Source organism: Sceloporus undulatus, chromosome 8 (genome assembly GCF_019175285.1).
Source record: "Sceloporus undulatus isolate JIND9_A2432 ecotype Alabama chromosome 8, SceUnd_v1.1, whole genome shotgun sequence".
NCBI lineage: Eukaryota > Metazoa > Chordata > Lepidosauria > Squamata > Phrynosomatidae > Sceloporus > Sceloporus undulatus.
In genome coordinates, this window is record NC_056529.1 from 13,366,047 (window position 1) to 13,389,852 (window position 23,806).

At 41.4% G+C, this 23,806-nt stretch overlaps 2 protein-coding genes and 1 pseudogene across 7 annotated transcripts in view; 2 read left to right on the top strand and 1 right to left on the bottom strand.

The window, feature by feature from the left end:
* The window catches only part of LOC121914211 (ATP-binding cassette sub-family C member 12-like), a 60,782-nt gene extending 59,815 nt beyond the window's left edge, over window positions 1–967 (bottom strand). For 2 of the 3 annotated variants that reach the window (XR_006100488.1, XR_006100489.1), the window contains exon 1: window positions 803–967. The gene's annotated coding sequence lies outside the window, so the exon portion shown is untranslated. The remainder of the gene's footprint in view (window positions 1–802) is intronic. The other variant, XM_042437430.1, reaches the window with a different exon arrangement.
* A 5,069-nt stretch (window positions 968–6,036) lies between these two features.
* LONP2 (lon peptidase 2, peroxisomal) overlaps window positions 6,037–23,806 on the top strand; it is a 40,973-nt gene continuing 23,203 nt past the window's right edge. The window contains exons 1-9 of one of the 4 annotated variants that reach the window (XM_042437295.1): window positions 6,037–6,353; window positions 11,710–11,944; window positions 12,415–12,444; window positions 13,417–13,548; window positions 13,913–14,035; window positions 14,947–15,110; window positions 16,562–16,656; window positions 16,793–17,051; window positions 23,040–23,181. In XM_042437295.1, the coding sequence (XP_042293229.1) occupies window positions 6,097–6,353; window positions 11,710–11,944; window positions 12,415–12,444; window positions 13,417–13,548; window positions 13,913–14,035; window positions 14,947–15,110; window positions 16,562–16,656; window positions 16,793–17,051; window positions 23,040–23,181 (1,437 nt within the window). In that variant the 5' untranslated portion in view covers window positions 6,037–6,096. The remainder of the gene's footprint in view (window positions 6,354–11,709; window positions 11,945–12,414; window positions 12,445–13,416; window positions 13,549–13,912; window positions 14,036–14,946; window positions 15,111–16,561; window positions 16,657–16,792; window positions 17,052–23,039; window positions 23,182–23,806) is intronic. The other 3 variants (XM_042437297.1, XM_042437296.1, XM_042437299.1) reach the window with 3 other exon arrangements.
* LOC121914981 lies at window positions 9,903–10,041 on the top strand (annotated as a pseudogene).

Here is a 23,806-nt window from a genome sequence, read left to right on the forward strand (position 1 = left end):
GGAGCAAGCTTGTTTTCTGCTGCTCCAGAGACTAGAACATGGAACAATGGAAGCAAGCTCCAGGAAAAGAGATTCCAGCTCAACATTAGGAGGAACTTCCTGACAGTAAGGGCTGTTGGACAGTGGAACACACTCCCTTGGAGAGTAATGGAGTCTCCCTCCTTGGAGGTCTTTAAACAGAGGCTGGATGGCCATCTTTCAGGGATGTTTTGATTGAGAGTTCCTGCATGGCAGAATGGGGTTGGGCTGGATGGCCCTTGTGGTCTCTTCCAACTCTATGATTCTATAATATATTCAATCTGTGGATGCTTGAATCTATGGATAAAGAATCTGTGGATATGAAGGGCTGACTGCATACTCAAAATCAAAGCAAGCCTGAACTTCCCAATAACACAACATTAAATATATTCCTGGGATTAAAAACAACAGCTGCCTGCTCCATAAGATTCTGATAGACATTTATCATTACCAAGAAGAACATTTTAATTTTTTTACAGTGGCTTCACATAATTAATATTACCAAGAGAAAGCACATATACAAATGACTTAAAACAAGTCGGAAATAATAGGGCAGTCGACATTTTAAATATTAAAAACTCAAATCTATTTGCATTGACCTTCCCCCACTATGCTTGCCTTTTTTCATGAGGCATCAAAAATATCCACATCTACCAAAGTGAATCATTATTTGGTAGATTTTCCAGGATAAATAATTTACTACACTTGGACACCGAAGAAACAACAAAAAGAAAGGGGACAATAATGGCTTATCCAACCTGCATTTTGTAAGAATAAGTCTTACCATGTGAAAGCCAAGTGGTCTCCTTGTTGTGAGCCAAGTGCTTTTGTGCCGGACAAAGTTCTTCTGACAAATCTCTTCTTCTGGCTACAATATATTTGGCACTTGCCTAGGTAATAAGTCATGAACCTGTGATCAAATGAACCTTTAGACTCTGAAGATTCATTTCAACTGCAGATTCATGATTTTTTCATAGCAAGGTTCATGACGCTGAAAATCTTCCCATCCTGTGATAATTAAACTAATTTTAGAATTGGGACTTAACATTTAATGCCATTTAGATGGCCTTGCACATTTAACAGGATGTAAAAATGCATGATATCTTTCTTTTCTTTGAGAAGATGGCCCATAATAGTCAGTTGGCTTGAGGTGTTTAGCTTCTCATGACTCTGTGTGTGTGTGTGTGTGAAAAATGTGTTTGCACAAACATGTTGGAGGAAAAAGGGTTTTAATGCAGAAAACTGCCTTTGGCACAAAAGATAGGGTATTCTGCACAAAGGTTGTGTTTTTTCCTCAAAAGCCCTGTGTTTGCACAAATGAATTTTTCACAAAAGAGTATTTAAAATGTGAACAGAAAATGGAAAATGCATTAAAATTCTTGATATTTCACTCTAGTATTTAGTTGTGAGGCATACAAGCTAACGTCTTCCCCCATTCCATGAATCGATGATTTAGAATGACCTCTACTTTCTTGACATGATGGAGATGGAGAAACCTTGACTGTTAATCACTTAAGGCATGAATTTAATTTTTCATGCAGAGGACTCTAAGGAATGTAGACCCAAAAAATTCAACAGCCAAACCAATGCAGTTCAGTAAGCATGGTCAGTGGGTACAAACTGACCATTGGGTGAGAGTGAGAAAATCACTAAAACTGTGAGGAAAGGGAAGGAGAATAGAACAGAATGGAGTACTTTGGAATATTTGGCTGGCTGAGATACTGAACAGGAGTACTGTACTCTATATGTTGTAATGTTTTGGCACGGGTTGCCATTTTTACAAAACTCTATTAAGAGAAGCAAAAATATAACACACAAATCAGCCTGTTTTTTTTAGTTCAGTTTTGTATGTAAGTGCCTTCAATTGGCCTGTTGACTTATGGTGAATTTCATAGGGTTTTCTTAGGCAAGGAATACTCAGAGGTGGGTTTTGCTAGTGCCTTCCTCTGAAATATAGCCTACAGAACCTGCTATTTATTGCCCATCTCCTATCCAAGTACTACTAGAGCTGACCCTGTGTAGCTTCCAAAATCAGTTGAGATCTGGTGCCTTTAGGGCATTTAGGCCCTGCATTCAGTTTTGCTATGAAAAAACCCTAAGGTCTTCTCTGGCACAGATCTTCCATCAAATATTGTCCTCAGTTAAGGATGATTTTGCCATGCGACTGTATAAGTGAATTAATTTGGCACAGTCGTCACTGTGAACAGAAGTAAAAACATTGATAAAGGGAGGTTTTACCTCTGCACAGGATGACATCTGATCAAAGTACTCAGTGTGTCATTACTTATTAACAACTTTCACATCATGTTACAAATGAGAAAGTTAACCATTCTAATCAGTAAAGAATCAATAAACATACACAATGTGTCCTCATTCTATCAATTATGAGAGCAAATCACAGCAATGATTGATTTTTTTCAGAGTTTGCTGAGTCATAGCAAAGGAAAAAAATTAAACCAACAACCTGTTGATTCAAAACCAATAAAATGCTTATTCCTTCCTAAGAAATTAACTTTGAAACACCAGGAATTTCAGAGTTTGTGAGAAAGCTGTAGAATAGAAAGAAATAGTAGTCTCCAAGCAAGGAATCTGGGGTGGAAAAGAATAACCTCACTCTCCAGCTTGGATCCAATATGAGTTAATTCACAGTTATTTCCTAAAGCTCTCAGATCCTTTGGGCTCCTTAAATAAAAGACTTCAGAACTTGAATGAAAATAAATTTCAGCTGATAAAAAGCATTAGTTGGTTGCGTGTTTGACACAAAGAACAGTTCAATGATTGTTGTTGTTGGTAGGTGCCTTCAAGTCAACCTCGACTCATGGCGAAGCTGTGGATTGACATCTCCAAGAATCCCTATTCTCCACTTTCTTGCCTAGGTCCCACAAGCCCATACCCTCCCCCCCCATGAATCCATTTTGTCTGTGGTCTTCTGCTCTTTGTTCTACCCTTTATCGTTCCTAGCATTATTATTTTTTCTAGTAATCCATGTTCTCATTATGTGACCAAGGTACAATAGTATCAACGTGATCATATTGGCTTCCATGGACAGGTCTGGTATGATCTGTTCAAGAACCCATTTGTTTGTCTTCTTGGCCGTCCACAGTATTCTAAGTACTCTTCTCCAGCACCACATCTCAAATGAGTTGGTTTTCCTTCTGTCTGCTTTCTTCACGGTCCAGCTCTCACATCCATACATTGTAATTAGGAATACATTAGTGCTCAGTTGTATGTCATATTGAGGAGGGAGCAAGCTTGTTTTCTGCTGCTCCAGAGACTAGGACCCAGAACAATTGATGCAAGCTACAGGAAAAGAGATTCCAGTTCAACATTAGGAAGAATTCAAAGACAGTAAGGGCTGTCCGACAGTGGAACAAACTCCCTCGGCGTGTATTGGAGTCTCCTTCCTTAAAGGTCTTCAAACAGAGGCTGGATGGCCATCTGTCGGGGATGCTTTGATTGAGAGTTCCTGCATGGCAGAATGGGGTTGGATTGGATGGCCCTTGAGGTCTCTTCAGCTCTATTATTCTATGATTCTATAAAAAATAGCAAAAACAAGGCTTGCTTTTTGGAATTTATATATATATATATTGGCGTATTTCCAAGCCATGGATAGTTGAATCCATAGATAAAGAATTTGTGGCTATGGAGGGCCAATTGTAGTTCATGTTAAAGTCTATGATGTATTTCAATATAATTAAAACATTTTTTAAAAAGCCCATCATCAATAGCCTTTGTAGTAAAAATGCTGAAATAGGTGGAGTAGGTCTCACTGATTTCAGAGTGTCTTAGAAGTGTCCAGTTACGTGACTCTCTTCTCAATCCCACGGTCGCCATGAGTCAAGGTTCAGCCAAAAGGAGTTAAACAACTCTTACATATGTGATTAGGTCTGGACCCAACTTTATCTACATTTTACTCAGTTAAGTAAATGTAACAGCCACTAGACTGTGAAATAATATGAAACTCATTTCCAACAAACGAGAGAGAAACCAATTTCTGGTACTGTTCTGACATCTTGTGGATGTATCATGTGCAGCAACAGTGTTTTGAAAAAGAAAAAGCTAGAACTCAGTCCAGAACAATGCAGTTTCCATTTCTAGGATAACATGAAAATACAGGCTTGTGACTAACATTGTCATTCATTCATATATATATATATATATATATATATATATATATTCTTCTCCTGTATGATTTTTAACACCTTTGCCTGATGAAGAAGCCAATGGAGCTTTGAAAGCTTGCAACATGTATTTAGTGCATTTGGGCTGCCCTGAAAAAGGCATCATTGTTTTGTGGATTTGGGATGTTATTTTACCAGGTTATACCAAGTCAGCCTTCTCTTGATTTCAGTCATACTTGGAAAATGGCTTTATCACAGTACTAACACAGTGCAAGCACACTTGTCCCTCCACATTTGCGGTTTTGACTTTTGAGGCTTTGGTTACTGTATATACAGTTTAACCTTGCCTTATGCAGGGGATCTGTTCCGGACCCCCCCCCCATGTAAGGCAAATCCCGCCTATGCTGGAGCCCCATTCAAGTGAATGGGGCTCGTGCGTGTGGCAGTGCGGCAGCGTGCCGGTGCATGTGCCCCATTCATCCGAATCATGGGATGCGCTGCCTCTTGCACCCTGTGTGGCTTGGGCACGTAAGCTCAAGATTGCGTATAGCGCGGGCGCACTGTACTCATGTATATGTCTAGGTATTTTTGTCAAGTACTGTATTTTAATTCTTCCTCTTCTCTGAGTAGAGTTGCAAATGGTAAGGGCTTACCTTTTGCAACTCCCAGGAGCACCAATGGCCTCTATTCTTCCCACCTGGCCTTTTTGAAAGCTTAGGTGGAAAATGGCAATGGTGGCACCTCTTTGGAGCTTTCCCTCAAATGAGTGTCAAGAGGAATTGGATTTAGAAGGATCCAAAAGAGATATTTTAGTATGAAGACAGTAAAACAAAGATGCCAGCCACAGATTCTGGCAAAACGTCAGGAATAAACTCTTCTTGAACATGGGCCCAGAGCCCGAAAATCCACAAAAGACTATGGATGCTGGCCATGAAAGCCTTTGACTTCATTTTGTCGACAACAGAGTTGCACTGGAGGACCTAGATTCCTAGAGTGTTTTCTTAGGTAAGAACATAGTGTTTTTGTTATGTGAGGTTTTTCCACATTCATGAGGGAAGAGTGTACTTTGAGGTTCCCCAAGAAGACAAAATGCTTTGTGTAACGTAACAATTGCCCATATGAACTGCTTACTGTTCTACAAGTGTAGAATAAGCATCACTGCTTTATGGATGCTGGGTGTTATTGTACTTGGCTATATGGCCAACATGGCTACTCCTGGATGTGTTTCCTAAAGGTTAGAGATGTTACTTTTGGACAACAACTCCCAGAATGCTGGCTGGGGAATTCTTGGTGTTTCAGGACCAAATAAAAAGTATGCAAAGGGATCTTGTAGTAGCACCTTTGAGGCTGACTGAAAGAAGCTGGTGGCATAAGCTTTCACAGACTTGAGCCTGTTTCCTCAGATGCAGGTTTTAAAAACAACATAACCTTTCCCAGCTCTGACAAATGTGGACTTTATTGTTGTGTGTCTTCAGGTCCTTTCCGACTTCTGACCCTACCATAGGGTTTTCTTGGCAAGTTTGTTCAGAGGGGGGTTGCCATCACCTTCCCTCTGAGGCTGAGAGAGTGTGACTTGCCCAAGATCACCCAGTCAGAGGGTTTCCATGCTGAGCCAGGATTCGAACCCTGGTCTTCTTCATTGTCTAACACCAAGCTCTCTCTCACAACTCAGTTCAGCTAAACTCACAGAGGTTCCCAAACGTTGATCCTGTTTTGGACTTCAGCTCCCAGGATTCCTGTCTGCTGCCCAAACTCGCTAAGGCTTCTGGGAGCTGAAGTCCAAAACAAACCCCAGTGACCACTGAGTTTATGAAGCCCTGGGCAGTTCTCCTCGCCGCCTCCAGAGGGAGCCCGAGAGGCGCCGCGTCCAAGTTGGGCCCTCGCCGGCTTCCGTAGCGCGGCCTTCATCGCAGCAGGCAACCTTTGCCCCGCTACCGGACCAAGCTGAGAGGAAGCCATGGCGTCGTCCTCGTCGTCGTCGTCTTCGGGCGGCAGCGCCATCCAGATCCCAACGCGGCTCCCGCTGCTCCTGACCCCCGAGGCGGTGCTGCTCCCGGGCTCCACCATGCGCGCCAGCGTGGACTCCCCGCGGAACATGCAGCTGGTCCGGAGCCGGCTCCTGAAGGGCACTTCGCTCAAGAGCACCATCATCGGCGTCATCCCGGACACCAGCGACCCGCCCAGCGACCTCGACGCCCTGCCGCCGCTGCACAGGTCTGGGCCCCGCCCACGTCGCCATGGCAACCGAGGGTCCTCGGCTCGCTCGCCCCGCCCCTTTTCTGAGACCCTCCTCTCACTGTGCCCCCCTCCCTCAAGCCGCTGTTACCATGGCAACGCCCACCTTAGAACCATTGCTCCCGCGCGCATGTGCAGACAACGCCCCCTTCGTTGCCATGGCGACCGTGCTGCAATCGAACCCTGGTTTAATTCTTCAATGTTAACATTACAATGTTATTATTAATAAGACAATATTATAAACCAGAATGATACCAGTCATAATACTTTAATTAATGATGGCAATAATAATTATAATTATAATTAATCGACAATGTTAACATTATAATTTTATTATTAATGCAATATTATCATAAATCACAATGACATCATTAATCATGATTAATTAATAGTGATTATAATAATTAATTGATAATGTTAACATTACAGTATTATCGTTAATAATACAGTATCGTAAATTAGTGTAGTTAATAATGATGACAGTAATAATAATGTTAACACTGCAATGTTATTAATAGTACAGTATTATAAATCAGAATGATATTAATAATAGTGGTGATAATAATAATAACTAATCAACAATGTCAACATTACGATATTATTAATAATACAATACAGTATTATTATTACAATACTACCATTATTAATTGTTTTGTTGTTACAATATTAATTATTATTATTTTAATTTTTTTAAAATTATATTTGTTTAGAGTCTCTGTCTCCTGCTCTTCTGCCGCAAAGGCTCCCAGAGCGGCTTACAAATTGTCTGTTAGACGGTTCCTTGCCCTCAGGCTCACAATTTAAGTAAGACATCATAGAAAAAGAGAAAGGGATCAACTATCATAGAATCCTAGAGTTGGAAGAGATCGCAAGGGCCCTGATCCAGTCCAACCCCATTCTGCCATGCAGGAACTCTCAGTCAAAGCATCCCTGACAGATGTCCATCCAGCCTCTGCTTAAAGACCCCTAAGGAAGGAGACTCCACTACACTCCAAGAAAGGAGCGTGTTCCACTGTCAAACAGCCCTTACTAACACCCATCCATTGCTCCATTGTGTCCTAGTCTCTGGAGCAGCAGAAAACAAGCTTGCTTCCTCCTCAAGATGACATCCCTTCAAATATTTAAACAGGGCTCTCATATCACCTCTTAACCTTCTCTTCTCCAGGCTAAACATCCCCAGCTCCCTAAGTCCTTCCTCATAGGGCTTCATGGTTTCCAGACCCTTCACCATTTTTGTCACTCTCCTTTGGACACATGGCTTCAGTTTCTCAATGTCCTTTTTGAATTGTGCCCAGAACTGGACACAATATTATTCCAGGTGGCACTATTACTTTAAATTAAGTAATATTGGTATTAATAATAGCATATATAGTGTTTATTTTTTCTTCATTTGTTGCATGTGTTGCTTGCCTCCAAGTCATTTCCCCCTTCTGGCGACCTAGAGAGGCAGCGTGGCTCAATGGTTTGAGCCTTGGACTCCATCTCTAGAGACCTGGCAACCCACTCGCCTCACACTCTCTCAGCCTCAGGGGAAGGCCATGGCAAACCTCCTCTGAACCAATCTCACCCAGAAAAACCCTGCAATAGGCTTAGCATCGCAGCCGCAAGGTTGTGAGTTCGATCTTGCAGGGCTTCAGGGCTGGCCCAGCTTTCCATCCTTTCATAGGTCAGTAAAATGAGAACCCAGTACCTTTTTTAAAAGTTCAAAGTAATTAGTCACAGTTGTCAACCCACTTGGGCAAGTCACACTTTCTCAGCCTCAGAGGATGGCAATGGCAAACCCTTTGTGAAGAAACTTGCCAAGAAAGAACGGCGATAGGTTTGCCTTGTTGTTGATGTTGTGTGCCTTCAGGTCATTTCTGACTTGACAGGTTTGCATTAGGGTAGCCATAAGTCATAAATGATTTGAAGGCACACAACAACAACAACAACAACAACAACAATATAGAACCATAGAGTTGGAAGTGGCTTCATGGTCCATCAGGACCTACTCCCTGCTCAGTGCAGGATCTCCAGCTACAACAATATCCCCAGCTACAATGTCCAACCTCTTTTTAAAGATATTAAAAGAAGGAGTCCCCACCTCCTCTCTAAGCAATTGGCTCTATTGCCAAGCCACTCTTACTATCAAGACGTTCCTCCTAACGTTCACTCAAAATCTACTCTCCTCTGACTTCTGTTATGCCCAAATTGGTAAGGGCAGCCCTCTTAACCTGAGAGCGAGTAATGAAAATGTCTCTTTCTGTGGACTCACCCAAGCAGGGCTGACGCGACACCAAATTTGGTTTTAGCCACTATGCATGTAACATTTACTAAATCACAAAAGTAATACAAACATTAAGTATCAAGAGCAGTTTCATTCACTCACACATTCATACAGTAATCACACACACTTTCCTTCAGGTGTTCACAAAGGCTTGGGATGACATTGGTGCCGCGGTTGATGCCAACCAAATGAGGCTGGAAGGACCCTTGCCTTTATACTTTTCACCTCTCTGGCCTTTTGGCTGCTGTGGTTTCACAACAGGGTTAGAAATTATGTGGGTTGCTATTCTGAGAGTTCAGAAGTTGCTTGAGCAGATTTCACTGCTTCTTTGTGTTTGTCTCTGTTCAGGCCCGTAGCTAGGCCTTTAGGGGCCCTGGGGCAGAAAGTACATTCGGGGCCCCTATATCATTTCATGTTTGAACATACTTATATGGTCATGTGTGTGTTTTACAATACATTGACAGTTAGTGATGAAGGGAAAAGCAATAACATTATTAGTTCCTTCAAAGATTATTCAAAATAGCAGCAAAATGAATAATACTGTAATAACACCTTATAAGCACAAACTGTAAACTGTTTTCAGTTTATTTTCAAATCTGAGCAATATGCACTGCTTCAATTTTGATTTAAAAGCATTTCTGACAGATAAAATCTGTGCTTTTTTATAAGTTCTTTTCATTTTAATTATAGTTGGTCAATTTATCTGTAAAAAAGGGATCAGTAGGGTGGGCAAGTCACAGACTCTCAGCCTCCAGGAAAAGCAAGAGCAAACTCTCTGAACAAACCAAGAAAACGCACTGGGCAAGTCACACACACTCAACCTCAAGGAAAGACACGGAGGGTGTGCGGGGAGCATTTTGCCATCTATATGACCTCCGTTTTTTAAGGGCAGCAACTTCTAGCCCTTTCCTTTTGTTTAATAAATAGCCTAGACCCTAGAGGGTATTTGGGGCCATTTGAATGCAATGTTTTTTATTACTGCTATAGAAAGAAGAAAGTAGAAATTTATTCTTAAAAGCTAAAAGCCATCAAAATATAAAATATATCCAGACAGTAAATACAAAAACAGAGTTTACAAAAAAAAAAGCATAAAAATCACCAAACAACAACATGGTAAAGTTAATAAAAGAGATCCATCAACAAAAGGCCAATAATACATCATAAATGAGAAAATAATAAAAGCATAAAACTAGACTGGAACTAGCCATCATTCCCATCAGGAAAGCTCATTCTAATCTTGCTAGCAGCTAAACCAAATTTTACTACCTTCTCGGCCTTTTGGCTAAGATCAAGTGTAGTATTACTACTATTATTATGTAGATGTGCAATGGAGGATGTGGCCCTCCAGGCTCTCCTAAGCCTCCCCTTGTTGCTTACAATTAAAATTAAAGCAAACAGTTTAAAACAATAAGGAACATTTTCTTTAAAAGCAACCCAATTAAAGAACAGTCTTGCAAAACTGGTTCAGGTCAGAGGTGGAACGAGATTAAGAACTGCAGGGACGTAGCCGGGGGGGGTCTTGGGGTCCGGACCCCCCCTCCATTAGAAAAATGAATGGGGTGTGCTGCTGGCGCTGCCATACCCAAGCCCCATTATAATGGTGGCACTTAGTCTGGACCCCCCCCTCCTAAAATCCTACTACGTCCCTGAGAACGGCATTGTGAAGCCCGGGGAAGAAACCTGCCCAGAAGCCATGGCAGTAGTGGCCTACTCCTTCTTCCTGCCCAGCCCCCCAGAGGCCTACCTGCTGCCCACCATGGTACCCAAACCCAACGTGAATCAGCAGCAGCAGGCAGGCCCAACCCCTGGCCCCAGTGAGGCACAGCGAGGCCTACCTGTACTGGCTGTTGTCGTCGTCAGATCTCTCTCCCTCAGCAGCCAGCCTGCTCTCCTTCTCTATCTCACACGTGCAAGTGCTGAGCGCGCGCGGACACAGGTTTGAGTACAAAAGCTCCTCCTCTCTCCAGAGCCTACCTAGCAGTAGCCAATGGGAATGGAGGAGCTGGAAAAATCCGCCCCCTGTCTGCAGTCTCACGCCCCCACAAACATAGCCATGAGTCCTGACTTCTTTGTTGGGAAAGGGAGGGCAGGCGGGTGGACCAAGGAGGGGACCTGAGAGGTGTTTGTGAGGGCAGGCAGGGAGGGTCCCCATTAGACTCAGGGGCCCTGGGGCAATGCCCTGCTTGCCCTATGGTAGCTATGGCTCTGTCTCTGTGTCTGCTTCTCTCTCTGTCTCTCACTTTTGGCTGTTGACAGGGACGTAGCCAAGGGGGGGGGATCTTGGGGTCCGGACCCCCCCTTCCATTAGAAAAATGAATGGTGTGTGCAGCTGCGCCGCTGCACCCAAGCCCCATTATAATGGTGGCACTTAGTCTGGACCCCCCCTTCCTAAAATCCTGGCTACGTCCCTGCTGTTGATGTTAATCTTATAAAACAATAGAATTAAAAGGCCATGAATCCAATGCTCCACTCAGTGAATAACTCTAACTGGAGTGTCATATTGTCAAAAGCTATAGTACAGAGGTACTATAAAGGTTTTGTATGTAAAGAATCATAGCATCCCCAGGTAAGACTGAAAAAGACCTGTGCCTGGAACCCTTGTGAACTATTCATAGAATTGTGTCAACAGTACTGAACTGAACTGACTAATTGTCTGATTTTTTTGAGCGCAGTTAACAATGACAAATAAGGTCTTCCCAATGCTTCTGAGGAAGTAGACTTTGGTTTATGAAATCTCTTGCTGCCAACTTCTTTTTTTCAGTTAGTCTCAAAGATGCTACAAGATCATATCTACTGGAAATGGACATATTACGATAAGAGCCAATGTTCCTTTCTCTGTCAGAGAACGCTAGGACCACAATACAGTTCCCAGAATTCCCTAGCCCTGAACCAGGGCAGTTAAAGTGGTTTCAAACTGGATTATTTCTGTAGTGTGTTTTGGACCAAAGGTAGTCCCATTTGTCTCAAGCAAAATCTTGATGAGAAGCTATATATTTATCCCGATCCCATCAAAGACCATTCTTCCTGTTTCAGCATGACAAATAATGCAGATCTTCTTCGCGTTTTCAGGATTGGCACAGCTGCACTGGCAATTCAAGTGGTTGGCAGCAACTGGCCAAAGCCACATTATACTCTGCTGATAACAGGCCTCTGCAGATTCCAGATTTTGCAGCTGGTAAAGGAAAAGCCCTATCCTGTTGCGGACGTGGAACAACTGGACCGGCTGGAACAGTTTACCAACAAGTCTGCATCTGAGGAAGAGCTGGGAGAGCTGTCAGAGCAGTTCTATAAATATGCAGTACAGGTTAGATGACTTGGGTGTAGGAATATTGTGCGCTAAATGTCTTTGTGGGAACAAACAAGCCTTGGTCGTTGAGTGTAGTGGAAAGACCCATAGCTTAGTAGTAGAACATGGTTCAGGAGGACCTGGATCCAGATCTTGGCATCTCTACTTAAAAAGACCTTGGGTGGCATGGCTGGGAAAGACTCTGCTTGAGTTTCTTGAGAGTTGCTCCTACATAGTGTAAATAGTCTTTGGCCATGGTTGGTCCTATGTTTCAGAAATGGTTGGTCCTCCATATGTTTTGGTTTGTAACTCCTGTCAGTATCATCTGCCATAACCAGTGGTAAGGTATTGTGAGATTTTTGATTCTAAACATCTAGATATACAAAAGCTCCACATTACTGAACTAGAAAATGACTTTTGTCTATATATATATATACCTGTGTGTGCTAACCCTCCAATTCTAAAGGATATGTTTGATATTTTTTCAGGCCACTTCCTCTGATTATCAGAAACCTACAGTGAGTTCATATGTGAATTTCACCTTTATAAAGTTAGAGTGCAGAGTACAATGGTGTTGGTTGAACAATTTTTTCAGTTTATGTGTAATGACTGTTTTCTTATACATTACTGAGAAGAGCTCTCATTAACCTTTGTTGAGAACCCTTCAGGCACACAGATGCCCACCTGAAAAAATGACAACAGGTCTTTTTGTTATTGTGATGATCATTCTGGATTCTCCGAGGAAGCCTCAAAATAAGTTACCTATATATGCTATTTTAGAATATGGTTGGTGATACATGTGATTAGAACAAGTAAAACAGGTGTTGCTTGCCCCAAGGGAAAGAGGTAAATGTGGTGCAAAGAGAATAAGCTCTGAAGATAATTGCAGCAGAAAGGCATTCAATTTGTGCAGCAGGAAAAAAACCCTTCAGCATTTGAGTCAGCAATGCTAGCCAACTCTGTTGTGCAAGTCAACCTTACTTGTTCAGATAAATTCTCAAAGATGACTTGACTGAAGACGTATGACTCTTAAATGACTGAAACTGAAGGTGCTGAACAGATGGGCCAAAAGAGCTGGCATCACAGTGGCTTAAGGGCATGGCATATGCATGACGCATGTCCCCAAGCTGCCGGGAGGCTGCTGTGAAGTCGTGACCAGACGGCGGCAGCATTTCAGTATTTTGGCAGTATTTAAACATTGCACGCCACCAAAACATGGAAAAGCAGCCACTATGATGGCAAAGGTGCCTTTTTCCCAGCGCGAAAAGGAGTGGCATTTTGCTGCTTCTTTTAGTGCCAGGAAAATACTGTGTTGGGGCCACGGTGTGTAGTTGCCGTGGCCCCAATCCGGTGCTCAAAGGAGTGAGTTTATTATAAATAGATTTCTTTTTATATTGCACTCTGATTTGAATTTTCAGAGCTATATAATCCTGAATAATACTGATAGTAATAACTTTCAATACCTTTCTTTCTCTTTTCTTCTGATCAAGCTGGTAGAGATGCTTGATATGTCAATACCTGCAGTGGCTAAACTGAGACGCTTGCTAGACAATCTGCCCAGGGAAGCTCTACCTGATATATTAACTTCGATCATCCGTACTAGCAACCAGGAGAAGCTTCAGGTACGGCTGCTCCAGTTCTTCATGCTGAACAAAAAAACAATGTCTTTTGTTCAAACCATCCACATTTTGTTTCCAAATTATCACAACTACCAAAATGGTAAAATGCCTTCAGTTAAAAAACAGACCGTTTTAAACCAGTTAAAACAATTTAAAATGGTACCAACCATAGCCTATAGGCATCCAGGATAAAATCAGGCCCAAAGGCAGCAATAAAAAGACATGTTTTGACTTGGTTCTGAAATGGTACCAGCATTGGTGCTATTTGGACTTCCTTCGTCCTTTGGGGGCTTGAAAGTTATGGAGACATGAGAATATTTTGGGGAAAAAACAATACTTAATATTGTGTGTTATATGTTTCTTTAAGATTTTAGATGCTGTTGGCTTAGAGGAGCGTTTCAAGATGACCATACCCTTGCTTGTCAGGCAGATCGAAGGTTTGAAGCTTCTTCAGAAAACTCGAAAACCTAAACAAGACGATGACAAAAGGGTATTTTTTTTCTTGTATTAATCAGTTGAAGAAATAGATATAGATATATTTGAATGATTAAAATAATGTATACATAAATCACAAGGCAAGTGTTCTTAGGTACTTTTTGTGATATACCAGTAAAGAAAGAACATTAAGTTTAAATTAAAATGGGGAATGGCTATGCTGGTAGATTTGTATTCAGTCTCTGGCATCCAGGTTGGACTGAGGAAAGCCCCTTGTTCTAAAACTTTGGGTACCCCTGCTAGCCATTGTAGACCAGGGTGCACAATCTTTTTGACTCTGGGGCCCATATGTGGGCTATACTCCGGGCAAGGGCTACACAAACACTCATGTACAACTGCAGTTCTTACCCATTTGAACAGATTCCCAACAAGGATACATACCACAGCTGGCCCGATGCAACATCTTCCTCTCTTGCATAGCACAGCTCAGTTCTATGCATGTTTACTCAAGAAGCAAGCCCCAGTGTCACACATTTATCTTAGAAGAGTAGTAATTTATAGGACTGTGACATAAGTGCATATTTAGATTATAACCTGAATTATTTGAAGATACAGTAACATCTCATTTAATGAAACTGGAATGATCTTAATGTGTGTATAATACGGCAGACATTTTCTCTCAAATGAACTAAGAAAACAGTAGTTCAGAGTATAGAGTTTGCTCATTATACATATGGGATTTATTATGTTGAAAGCAGGGAACAATTTTTACTGTCAGTATTATGTTTTAGTCTAATTTTGTTATAGGATGTAGAGCTTTTAAAAGTCTTTTGACTTGAAATATCTTGGATTTAGTAGCAGTTAATTAATTATTACTCAGTTATGAATTTTTTTTTGTTACCTGTTGCTTACTACATTAGCCACAAGGTCTTACAAACAGCTGGTGGCACACTTTTGACCTTCTAGGTTATAGCTATACGTCCTATTCGAAGGATCACCCACATTCCAGGCTCTGGTGAGGAAGAGGAGGAGGATGAAGATCATGATGATATTGTTATTCTTGAAAAGAAAATCCGAGCTTCCAGTATGCCTGAGCAGGCTTTAAAAGTGTGTATTAAGGAGGTAAAGAGGTAAGCTATTTCATTTCTAAGATTTTGAGGTTTTGAAATTCTTTAAATATCAGATTTTTGCATTGGAGTGCTCAGCTGTTTTCCTATATTTTGAAATACCACATTTTCAGTACTTCATAATGGGTTGTTTGTCTAAAAGAAGAAATCTAAATGTAATCTTCTGGGATATGATCTGCTTGAGACAAAACCCAGGGTATAACTGGACAAACATGTAAAGCACAAGAGTTGTGGTCCTCAAAGGAACCTTTACAATAACTGGTAAAAGACTGACTAGAAGATCTTGACAGTCCTTGTTCCCTTCTTATTCTAAGTCTTCTCAAGGCTGAGGAACAACAAAGGCTAGTGAGCCCTTCCATTGCTTTCTTGAGGCCTCTCATATTTTGATTTGAAGATTTTGATATTAACTAGAAACAGAAACACAAGGCATTTTTCATTTACTTGCTTAAGAAAACCTATGAAAATTCATGAGGTAGTTTAAGTAAACGGGTGAATTGAAGGCACACACACAGATACACATACAAACACACAAAGGTCCAAAACACACTGCAGAAATAATCCAGTTTGAGATGGCTTTATCTCCCCTGGTTCAGTGCTAGGAAATCCTGGAAATTGTAGTTCATTGTATCACCCAGAGCTCTCTGATAGAGAAGGCTAAACATCTCACAAAACTATAATGCCCAGAATTCCTTAGCATTGAGCCAGGGCAGTTAAAGCAGTCTCAAACTGGATTATTTCTGCAGTGTATTTTGGACCTTTGATTGATCCCAACAGATCTTGGAAGTTAAGCAGGCTCAGTTCTAGTCAGTTTTTGGATGGGAGAGTGCCAACAAATAGCAGGTACTCAATGCTATATTTCAAAGGAAGGAGCTGGTAAAGCTGCCTCTAAATATTTCTTGCCTGAGAAAATTCTGTGAAATTCAAGGGGTCACCATAAATCACCAGGCAACTTGAAATCACATATACACACGGGTTTAGAGTTACAATCTTAATTTCATAGAGTTGGTCCTGGGTTCTGATATTTAACACTTTCATTTTACACATATGAAATGTAATTTCTGGGTAAAAACTGGGTTTTATTGAAGATGGAGACGTCTGGTTATTTATTCATGATATTTATATCCATTATATAAAATATTTATATTTGAAAAGCACAAGGGAATATAGAGAGAATTTCTGAGACATTTCCCACCCATATATTTACCTAACCCAGACCTGTTTAGTAAGATTGCTACATCAATAGAGTCTATGACTGTAGCCTTTGTTGGGACTGGTATAATTGTCCTAATTATTTAGCCCGCTATGATGTAAGTTTATTACAGCATGCTGGCATATAATCAGGAATTCCTAGGTTATATTGGTTGAATTTCTCTGGTGTAATACATGTGTAAATATATATATACATGAAAGTTTAGGATTGGGTTACTTCTGGTCAATTTTATCTGTCTTTCTAGGTTAAAGAAAATGCCTCAGTCAATGCCTGAATATGCCTTGACACGAAATTATTTGGAATTGATGGTAGAATTGCCTTGGAACAAAAGTACAAAAGGTAAAGGGAACCTTATGTGTTTCCACAGGTTTGAGGCTATAAATTAGTAAAAAGAAAAGTTAGGATAATTCTATAGTATTATGCTCATAGTGTTATTCCTTACCTTAGTGGTTAACATTTAATATTTGGTCAACAGATTGTCTAGATATCCGGGCAGCCAGAATTCTTCTGGACAATGACCATTATGCAATGGAAAAACTGAAGAAGAGAGTGTTGGAGTATTTGGCAGTCAGACAACTAAAGAACAACTTGAAGGGACCCATCCTTTGTTTTGTGGGTCCCCCTGGAGTTGGCAAAACTAGTGTGGGAAGATCTGTGGCAAAAACTTTGGGCCGAGAGTTCCACCGAATTGCCTTGGGTGGAGTGTGTGACCAGTCTGACATCCGAGGACACAGGTAACTTAACTTTCATTCTTTAACTCAGAGATGTGAGTAGTGTGGCCTTCCAGATGTTCTTCAATTGCAACTCCCAGAAGTCCTAGGCAGCACAGACAGTGGTAGGAAATCATGGGAACTGGAATTCAACCATATCTGTGGTTCTACACTTTCCTCATTCCCAGATTAAAACAGTAGGCTTTTTTTTTGAGTGGAGAATATATACGTTGTTTAGACTCTTCATGTTCCTAATACAGCAATATTCAAAGAGGTATTTCTCTTATTAAAGGAATGCCTCATTCAAGATGGTGTCTGCTGTTTGAGTTTTTAAAAGTATTTCAAGTATATGCTATGTAGTCCAATTTGGAAGCCCATTAGAAGGTGAATGTTCAAATGTTAGTGGGACTTGTTTCCTGGGGAAGAAAGTTTACATAGGCCTGTTACAGACTGCCAAAATAAAGCTGCTTTGAGTCTCTTTGGAGGTATGCTATTTAAATGATGCATGGGTCCTAAGAGTCTGGAGGTTGCGCCAAAGCCACACTCCATTCCTAAACACTGGAGTGCAGCTTTGGTGCAGCTTCCGGATTCTTTGGATGCATGATTCTTTGGATGCCATAGCAAGAAAAGACAACTGTGGCCCAGAGAAGGAGGAGGGTTTATTCTTCAATACACAAGAAAGCTATTCTGCTTAAATCCTGTGCTTGCTTGCTTGACTAGCCATTGTGCTGTCTTTTCCCTAGTGAGCTAGATACAGAAGCGATCATACAACCCATCTCAAGGGACTTGTTCATTGTTGTAATGTACACATCATGTGCCAAATCCATCTAATGTCATGTTCTTGCATCAGATTGACTACATCTGTGAGACTGAAGCAGGTAAACCTGGGGGTACATTCCCCAACTGTTTAACTTGCTTTTCAAGAATTGCTATGGCATGTTGCTATTCAGAGAGGAACCACTAGAGGGTATTAAATGCTGAAACATCTGCTGGGACCTCCGTACAAAGTCTGCTAATTTCAGTGAACTTTACTGTTACGTTCTGGAAGATCATGGGTCAAGAGACAACACTCCCTCTTGGTGAGCAACAGGGTTCATTCTTCTTTCTCCCTGTCTCCTTCTACCTGCTCTGCATCTCTCTAGATTTCACTTTTGAAATTCTCTCACATTTCAAGTATCAAGTATTCATTCATCTCATGCATTCATCTCATCTCATCTTATTTTTTCCCTTTTCATTTTAAAGAAGAAATTACCCGTTGAGCCCTTGATCCTTAATTATTCTTGATGAGTATAATTTATTGTTCCTTGCTAATGGTTTCTCAGGTACCAAGAATCCATCAAAGAAAGCAAATCATTTCAGGGATCTAAGCAGTGCCACCCCTGTAACCATAAAAAATAGCATGAATGTAGTGAATGGGTGGGGAAGAGCCTGGGAGCCTGAACTAGGGTTGGATTGGGTGGGCTTTCCAGAAACTAGCAAAACTTCCTTCACGCCAGCTGCCTCTCTCTCAGCTTTTGTGAGCCTGGAAAGGAAGCCTGACGAATCTTGAGTCTCAGGGATGTTGCTTGTTCCCATGAACAATAGTGGCACAAGACAGCTGCTGCCCACATGTGTGGACATTCTTTTTCCTCCTTTTAAAAAGCCACTGGCTCTTTAAGACCATTCATGCGTAATAAGATGGAGGGGGAGGGAAGTTAGTTACCACGTCTCTGTTGTTTTTCAGGTGTTCAGAAGTCCTTTGCTATTCTCAAGTAGCAGATGGACTTTTTGCACTTCTGACTGCATTTGCCTTTTCACATGTTGTTGTTTGTTCTTTGCCCTTGCTGTGTGGTCCAAAGCTGCTTAGATCTTTATTGAGTGAACATTTTCAATGTAGTGTTACCTTATGTCATTCAGTGAGGAAGCCTGTGCTGTGAAGGACTGCATCCTTAGAGAGTTCTTTCCAACACTGTGGTACAGGGCATGCTTGTGATAGTGTCTCTCATGAGCAATTCAGATGCAGGAAGCGAGGAACACCCAGAATCTTTTCCATGCAAGGGCAGCTCACATGCTTGGAGTTGAACTTGCGCATGCATCTGCCTTCTACTAGGACTTCAAGGGTTCTCTGTGTTTTCCATTCTGCAAATAAAGTTAGCATCATAATATGAAACTCAAAACAGTCATTTCCCAGCTGTCCTTAGTTTTCGCTAGGCAGCTGCTGCTCACTAAGTGTGAAAAAGTTTGCCCCATTTCATTAGAGAGCGATGAAACCTCTTTGGAAAAATAGAACTGGAGAGAGCTTCACAATTTTGGCTTCATTCTTTGCATACATTTGCTTTCTTTAAAACGAAATGCTCTGGGGATAACATCTGATTCTTGGAAGAAAGCCACTTGCTTTCAGTCATCTCCTTATTTGGGTAGGTAAAAGTGAAATTAGCATAGGGTTAAAAAAATACATGGTTAGTCTGTTTTGCCAATAATGAGACGCTCTGTTGTGTCCTCTCAAATGTTTGTAATGTCTTTGTATGAACACTTGACAGGATTTGGTGTATATATGTGTGTGTGTTTAATTGAATCAAAGCATCTGACTCTAAATATAGATTCTTTACAAACATATTGTTGTCTCATCATTCTTGCTTCCATTCTTCTGTGGAGCTCATTCTGATCTACGTCAGTGCACCATATTTGTATGTATTGGATACAATTGTCTTTTTTCTTTTTGAAAACTCTTGAGGGATCAGCAGCTGATGGTATCACTGATCCATGTGGTATGACACACATCCCCCAACAACTTTGCTAATCTATTTGTCTTGCACCAATGTGTGAGATGGTTTACACACAGAGAGATATTAGGTTTGCTGCCACTGCCACTGGTGCAGACTGGGCTCCTGGTGCTGCGCTGCCAGCACAGCCTCTTGCTGGGTGCAAGCAGGGCTCCCAGCGCTGACGCTGTGCCGCTGCCACAGCTGCTTACCCGGTGTACACTGGGCTCCCGCACTGTCGGATGCCATGACAGATGGGGTCATTTGTGGGGGAAGGAGGGCCCCAGGAAGGAAAGAGGAAGGAAGGAAGGAAGGAAAAGAAGGGACATAGGGAGAAAGAAGGGAAGGAGGGAGGAGAGGGGAGGGGAAAGGAGGAAGAGAGAAAGGAAGAAAGAAAGGGAGAGGGTGAGGTCGGGACAACAGGGGTTTCAGAGGGCGGGGGACGACCAGCTGAAGGGCTGCCGTCTTCCCCGGCTCAGCTAATGGGAATGACAAGCGTTCCCAGCAAAAAAAAAGCAATTACAAAAGATCCCTTTTCATAGTAAGAACGAGGGACCTTTTGAAATAACTTCACACAGCGGAGCATAGGCAGATTGGAAAGTGGGTTATTCCTCAAGTGGGAATGACCCCAAGGTATCCTCATTGAGGATAACATTTTATGTTTTTAATGAAAGCTTCTGTCTTAATAAATTTGTTTATATATAACGTGCTTATAAGATTCTTTGCTCTTTTAGCTGGTGCACATTCCTGATATGTTAGACTACAGGCCCTACTGTCATCGTTGCCAGACTGACTGGAATGATAGCAGCTATTATCCAGTACAGCTGGATGGCACCATGTTGGAGGATGCTGTGTCTACTAACAGATTTTTTTAAAATTGATTTCTTACCCATCTAAATATTTTATAATATGTTCCTACTCCTGTTGCATTAAAAGTTACGATGGTAAATGCTATTGTTGATTCTTTATGGAATTTTCTTATACAACTTTCTTGCATTTTGGAAACAGAAAAACAACATTTATTTTTTGCAGAGTAACTGAACTCTGTTTATGTAAATACTGTACATAGTGACTCATGTTAAACAAAGTACATTCAAGCCCTCTTTATACTTGTAAGAATAGAAACTGTTTTTGACAAAAGCTGTGTCTCCTCTTAAGTCCAAACATGTTTTGGTCACAAGGAGTGGCAGCTTGCACAATCTCTTCGACCCCTGCCCATCTTCACCTTCACCATTTACCTTTTCTACTTCCTGGACTGTATGGTCATGGCTTGCCATGACACAGAGAGACTCTCCCTTTAAATTACGATCAGAAACAATAGTTTGAAGTTCTGATTTGAAGGCAGACTAAACATCCCTAGCTCTAAATTGTTCCTCATAGGGCATGGTTTCCAGACTCTTTACCATTTTGGTCACCCTCCTCTGGACATGCTCCAGCTTCTCAACATCCTTTTTGAATTGTGGTGCCCAGAAATAACATTAATAAAAAAAAAATGCAAGCCATTCAGTAACTATTTACACAGCAGTTTGTGCTTTTAGTATCTATACTTTTGCCTTATGTGCTGTAGATGACAAATAATGGCTACTGCTAACTAGAAAAGAGAATCTAATAGAGAAGTCCATTCCCAGATGCTAGATCCTGGTTCAACCATGGGATCTGAACCTGGCTGATGTGATCCTCATGGTGTTTTAATGTGAATTGTATAGTAGGAGTCTTCATAACTGGGTTAATTACATGCTTATATATCTTGCTGCTTTTACACAGTAATGGAACTGTCTGGGAAAGAAGAATATCATTACCTCACTGCCTCTTTAGTCTAATTCTGGTCATTAACCTTGTTCAGTTCAAAGGAATCCTTGCCCACCATGCAGAAACAGAAACTGAACATAGTTTTGCTCTGAGCTTAGTAAAGTTCTCACAGTTTATTCCTTTATACATGTATAAGCTTATTAAATTCCCCTGTTTATTCTGGAAAGATAATGGGAATTTTTGAGATTGGATGCAGTCTCAGTGAATAGTTTATTTTTTTTAAAGTTGGGAACTATACCAACATAAAGATTCCAAGCGAAAGACATTTTGTAATTATAAACAGCAAACCAGAGTTGGGCCAGCAGAAAGAAATATGTCCCCTTGTTGCCCAGATAATATTCAACGGTGAAATGTACAGTACTGCAAAATGTTTCCAGTTAAGTGGCCTGCAAGCCTTTCTGGCCACTGACTAGACTAGACTAGAATAGACTAGACTAGATACCATGAAATGTTCACAATAATGTGTGTGTTGTGTGCCTACAAGTTGTTTCTGACTTATAGCAACCCTAATGCAAACTATCATGGGATTTTCTTGGCAAGATTTGTTCAGAGGGGGTTTGCCATTGCTTTCTCCTGAGGTTATGTGACTTCCCCCAGCCCCCAGGTCACCCAATGGGTCTCATGGCCAAGCAGGAATTGGGCCCTGGTCATGATCCAACAGCCAAATCACTATGCCACATTGACTCCCTAAAAAGAAAGAATGGCTCATAGGACATTGTTGGCCAATGGGACCACTGTCTGTGTTTACACATACACACATACATGTGCAGCCCTCAACCCTCCAACTAATAGTGTACGAGGCTTTCAGGACATAAAAGATTCACCCATGTATTAAAATAGTGCTCTTTCCTTGAGCTGGGGTTTGTTAACTGGCTCACAGTCCAAGTTGAAGGAAATAATAGCCCCTGTATATTTTGTGCTGGTCAGACTGGAGTATTGTGTACTAATCTGGGTACCTCGTTCTAAGATGAATGCAAGTTGGAAGGAATTCAGAGGAAGGCAACTTTCCAACTCTGTGGTTTTATGAAAGAGGTCTGCCTGAGCTCTCTAAGAGCCACTGTCTGGCAGAATTGACAATACCCAAGCTCAGAAAAGTTACCCCTTTTCAACCACAGCTCTCAGAATTACCAAGTGGCCATGGTGGCTAAGGAGTTCGGGGAGTTGTAGTCACAAAGGTAACTTTTTGTAGCTGTGAACAGCAATAGACAGCTAGAAAAATGGCCAGATTCTATGCAAGCCGTTTTTATCTGTCTCATCAGGCAACCAGTTCATTTTGTTCCAGTGCTTTCAAATGATCAGTATGCCCCATGCTGCTCTGTCCTTTTTGCTTAGGCAGTGCCTTCTTTTGACTATGAAAGAGAGACAAACAGACAGACATTGGAAGAAGTACATAAACAAATAGTTTGTGTCAAGCATTGCACCTTTTTTCTTTATTATGTTCCATGCTTTTCTCCCCCACAAGGCGCACCTATGTTGGCAGCATGCCTGGGAGAATCATCAATGGCTTAAAGACTGTTGGCGTTAACAATCCAGTATTTCTGCTAGATGAGGTTGACAAGCTTGGGAAAAGCCTGCAAGGTGATCCTGCAGCTGCCTTGCTAGAGGTAAGAAACGGTGTTTCTTTTGTGTTGAATGTTTGGGAACCACTGATCTAGAACATACCCCAGTTGCACACAGTAACTACCTAAATGCCTTTAAGATTTCCACAATTGGAGGGTCATCCTTCTCCCACTTCATTGTCCCTAATAAATTGTAGTTAAATGGTTGCTTTTCCATACCTTGGTTCAATTATTAATCAGAATGGAGGTTGCAGTCAAGAAATCAGAAGAAGACTAGGCCTTGGAAGCAGTAAAGGAACTAGACAAGATCCTGAAATGTAAGGCTATTGTGGAGACAGATTGGACACATGCTTCACTGAAGACCCCCAGGAGTCATATGAGGAAGCAGACTTTTAAAGAGAATTAATAGCTGCATGGTGTAGTGGTTTGAATGTTGGATGATGACTCTGGAGAACAGGAGTCAAATACTTGCTCAGCCTTGGAAACTGTCTGGATTTCCTCTTAGCCATTCAAAAAGGGAACTTAATCCAGAACAAATGTTCAGACCAAAACTGCAGCACTGTTTCTTTTATACTGCAAAGTGTCCAAACTCCAAATTACATTCAGCCTCAAAGGAAGGGCAAAGGCAACCCCCCCGAACAAAATTTGCCAAGCAAATCCCGTGTTAGGT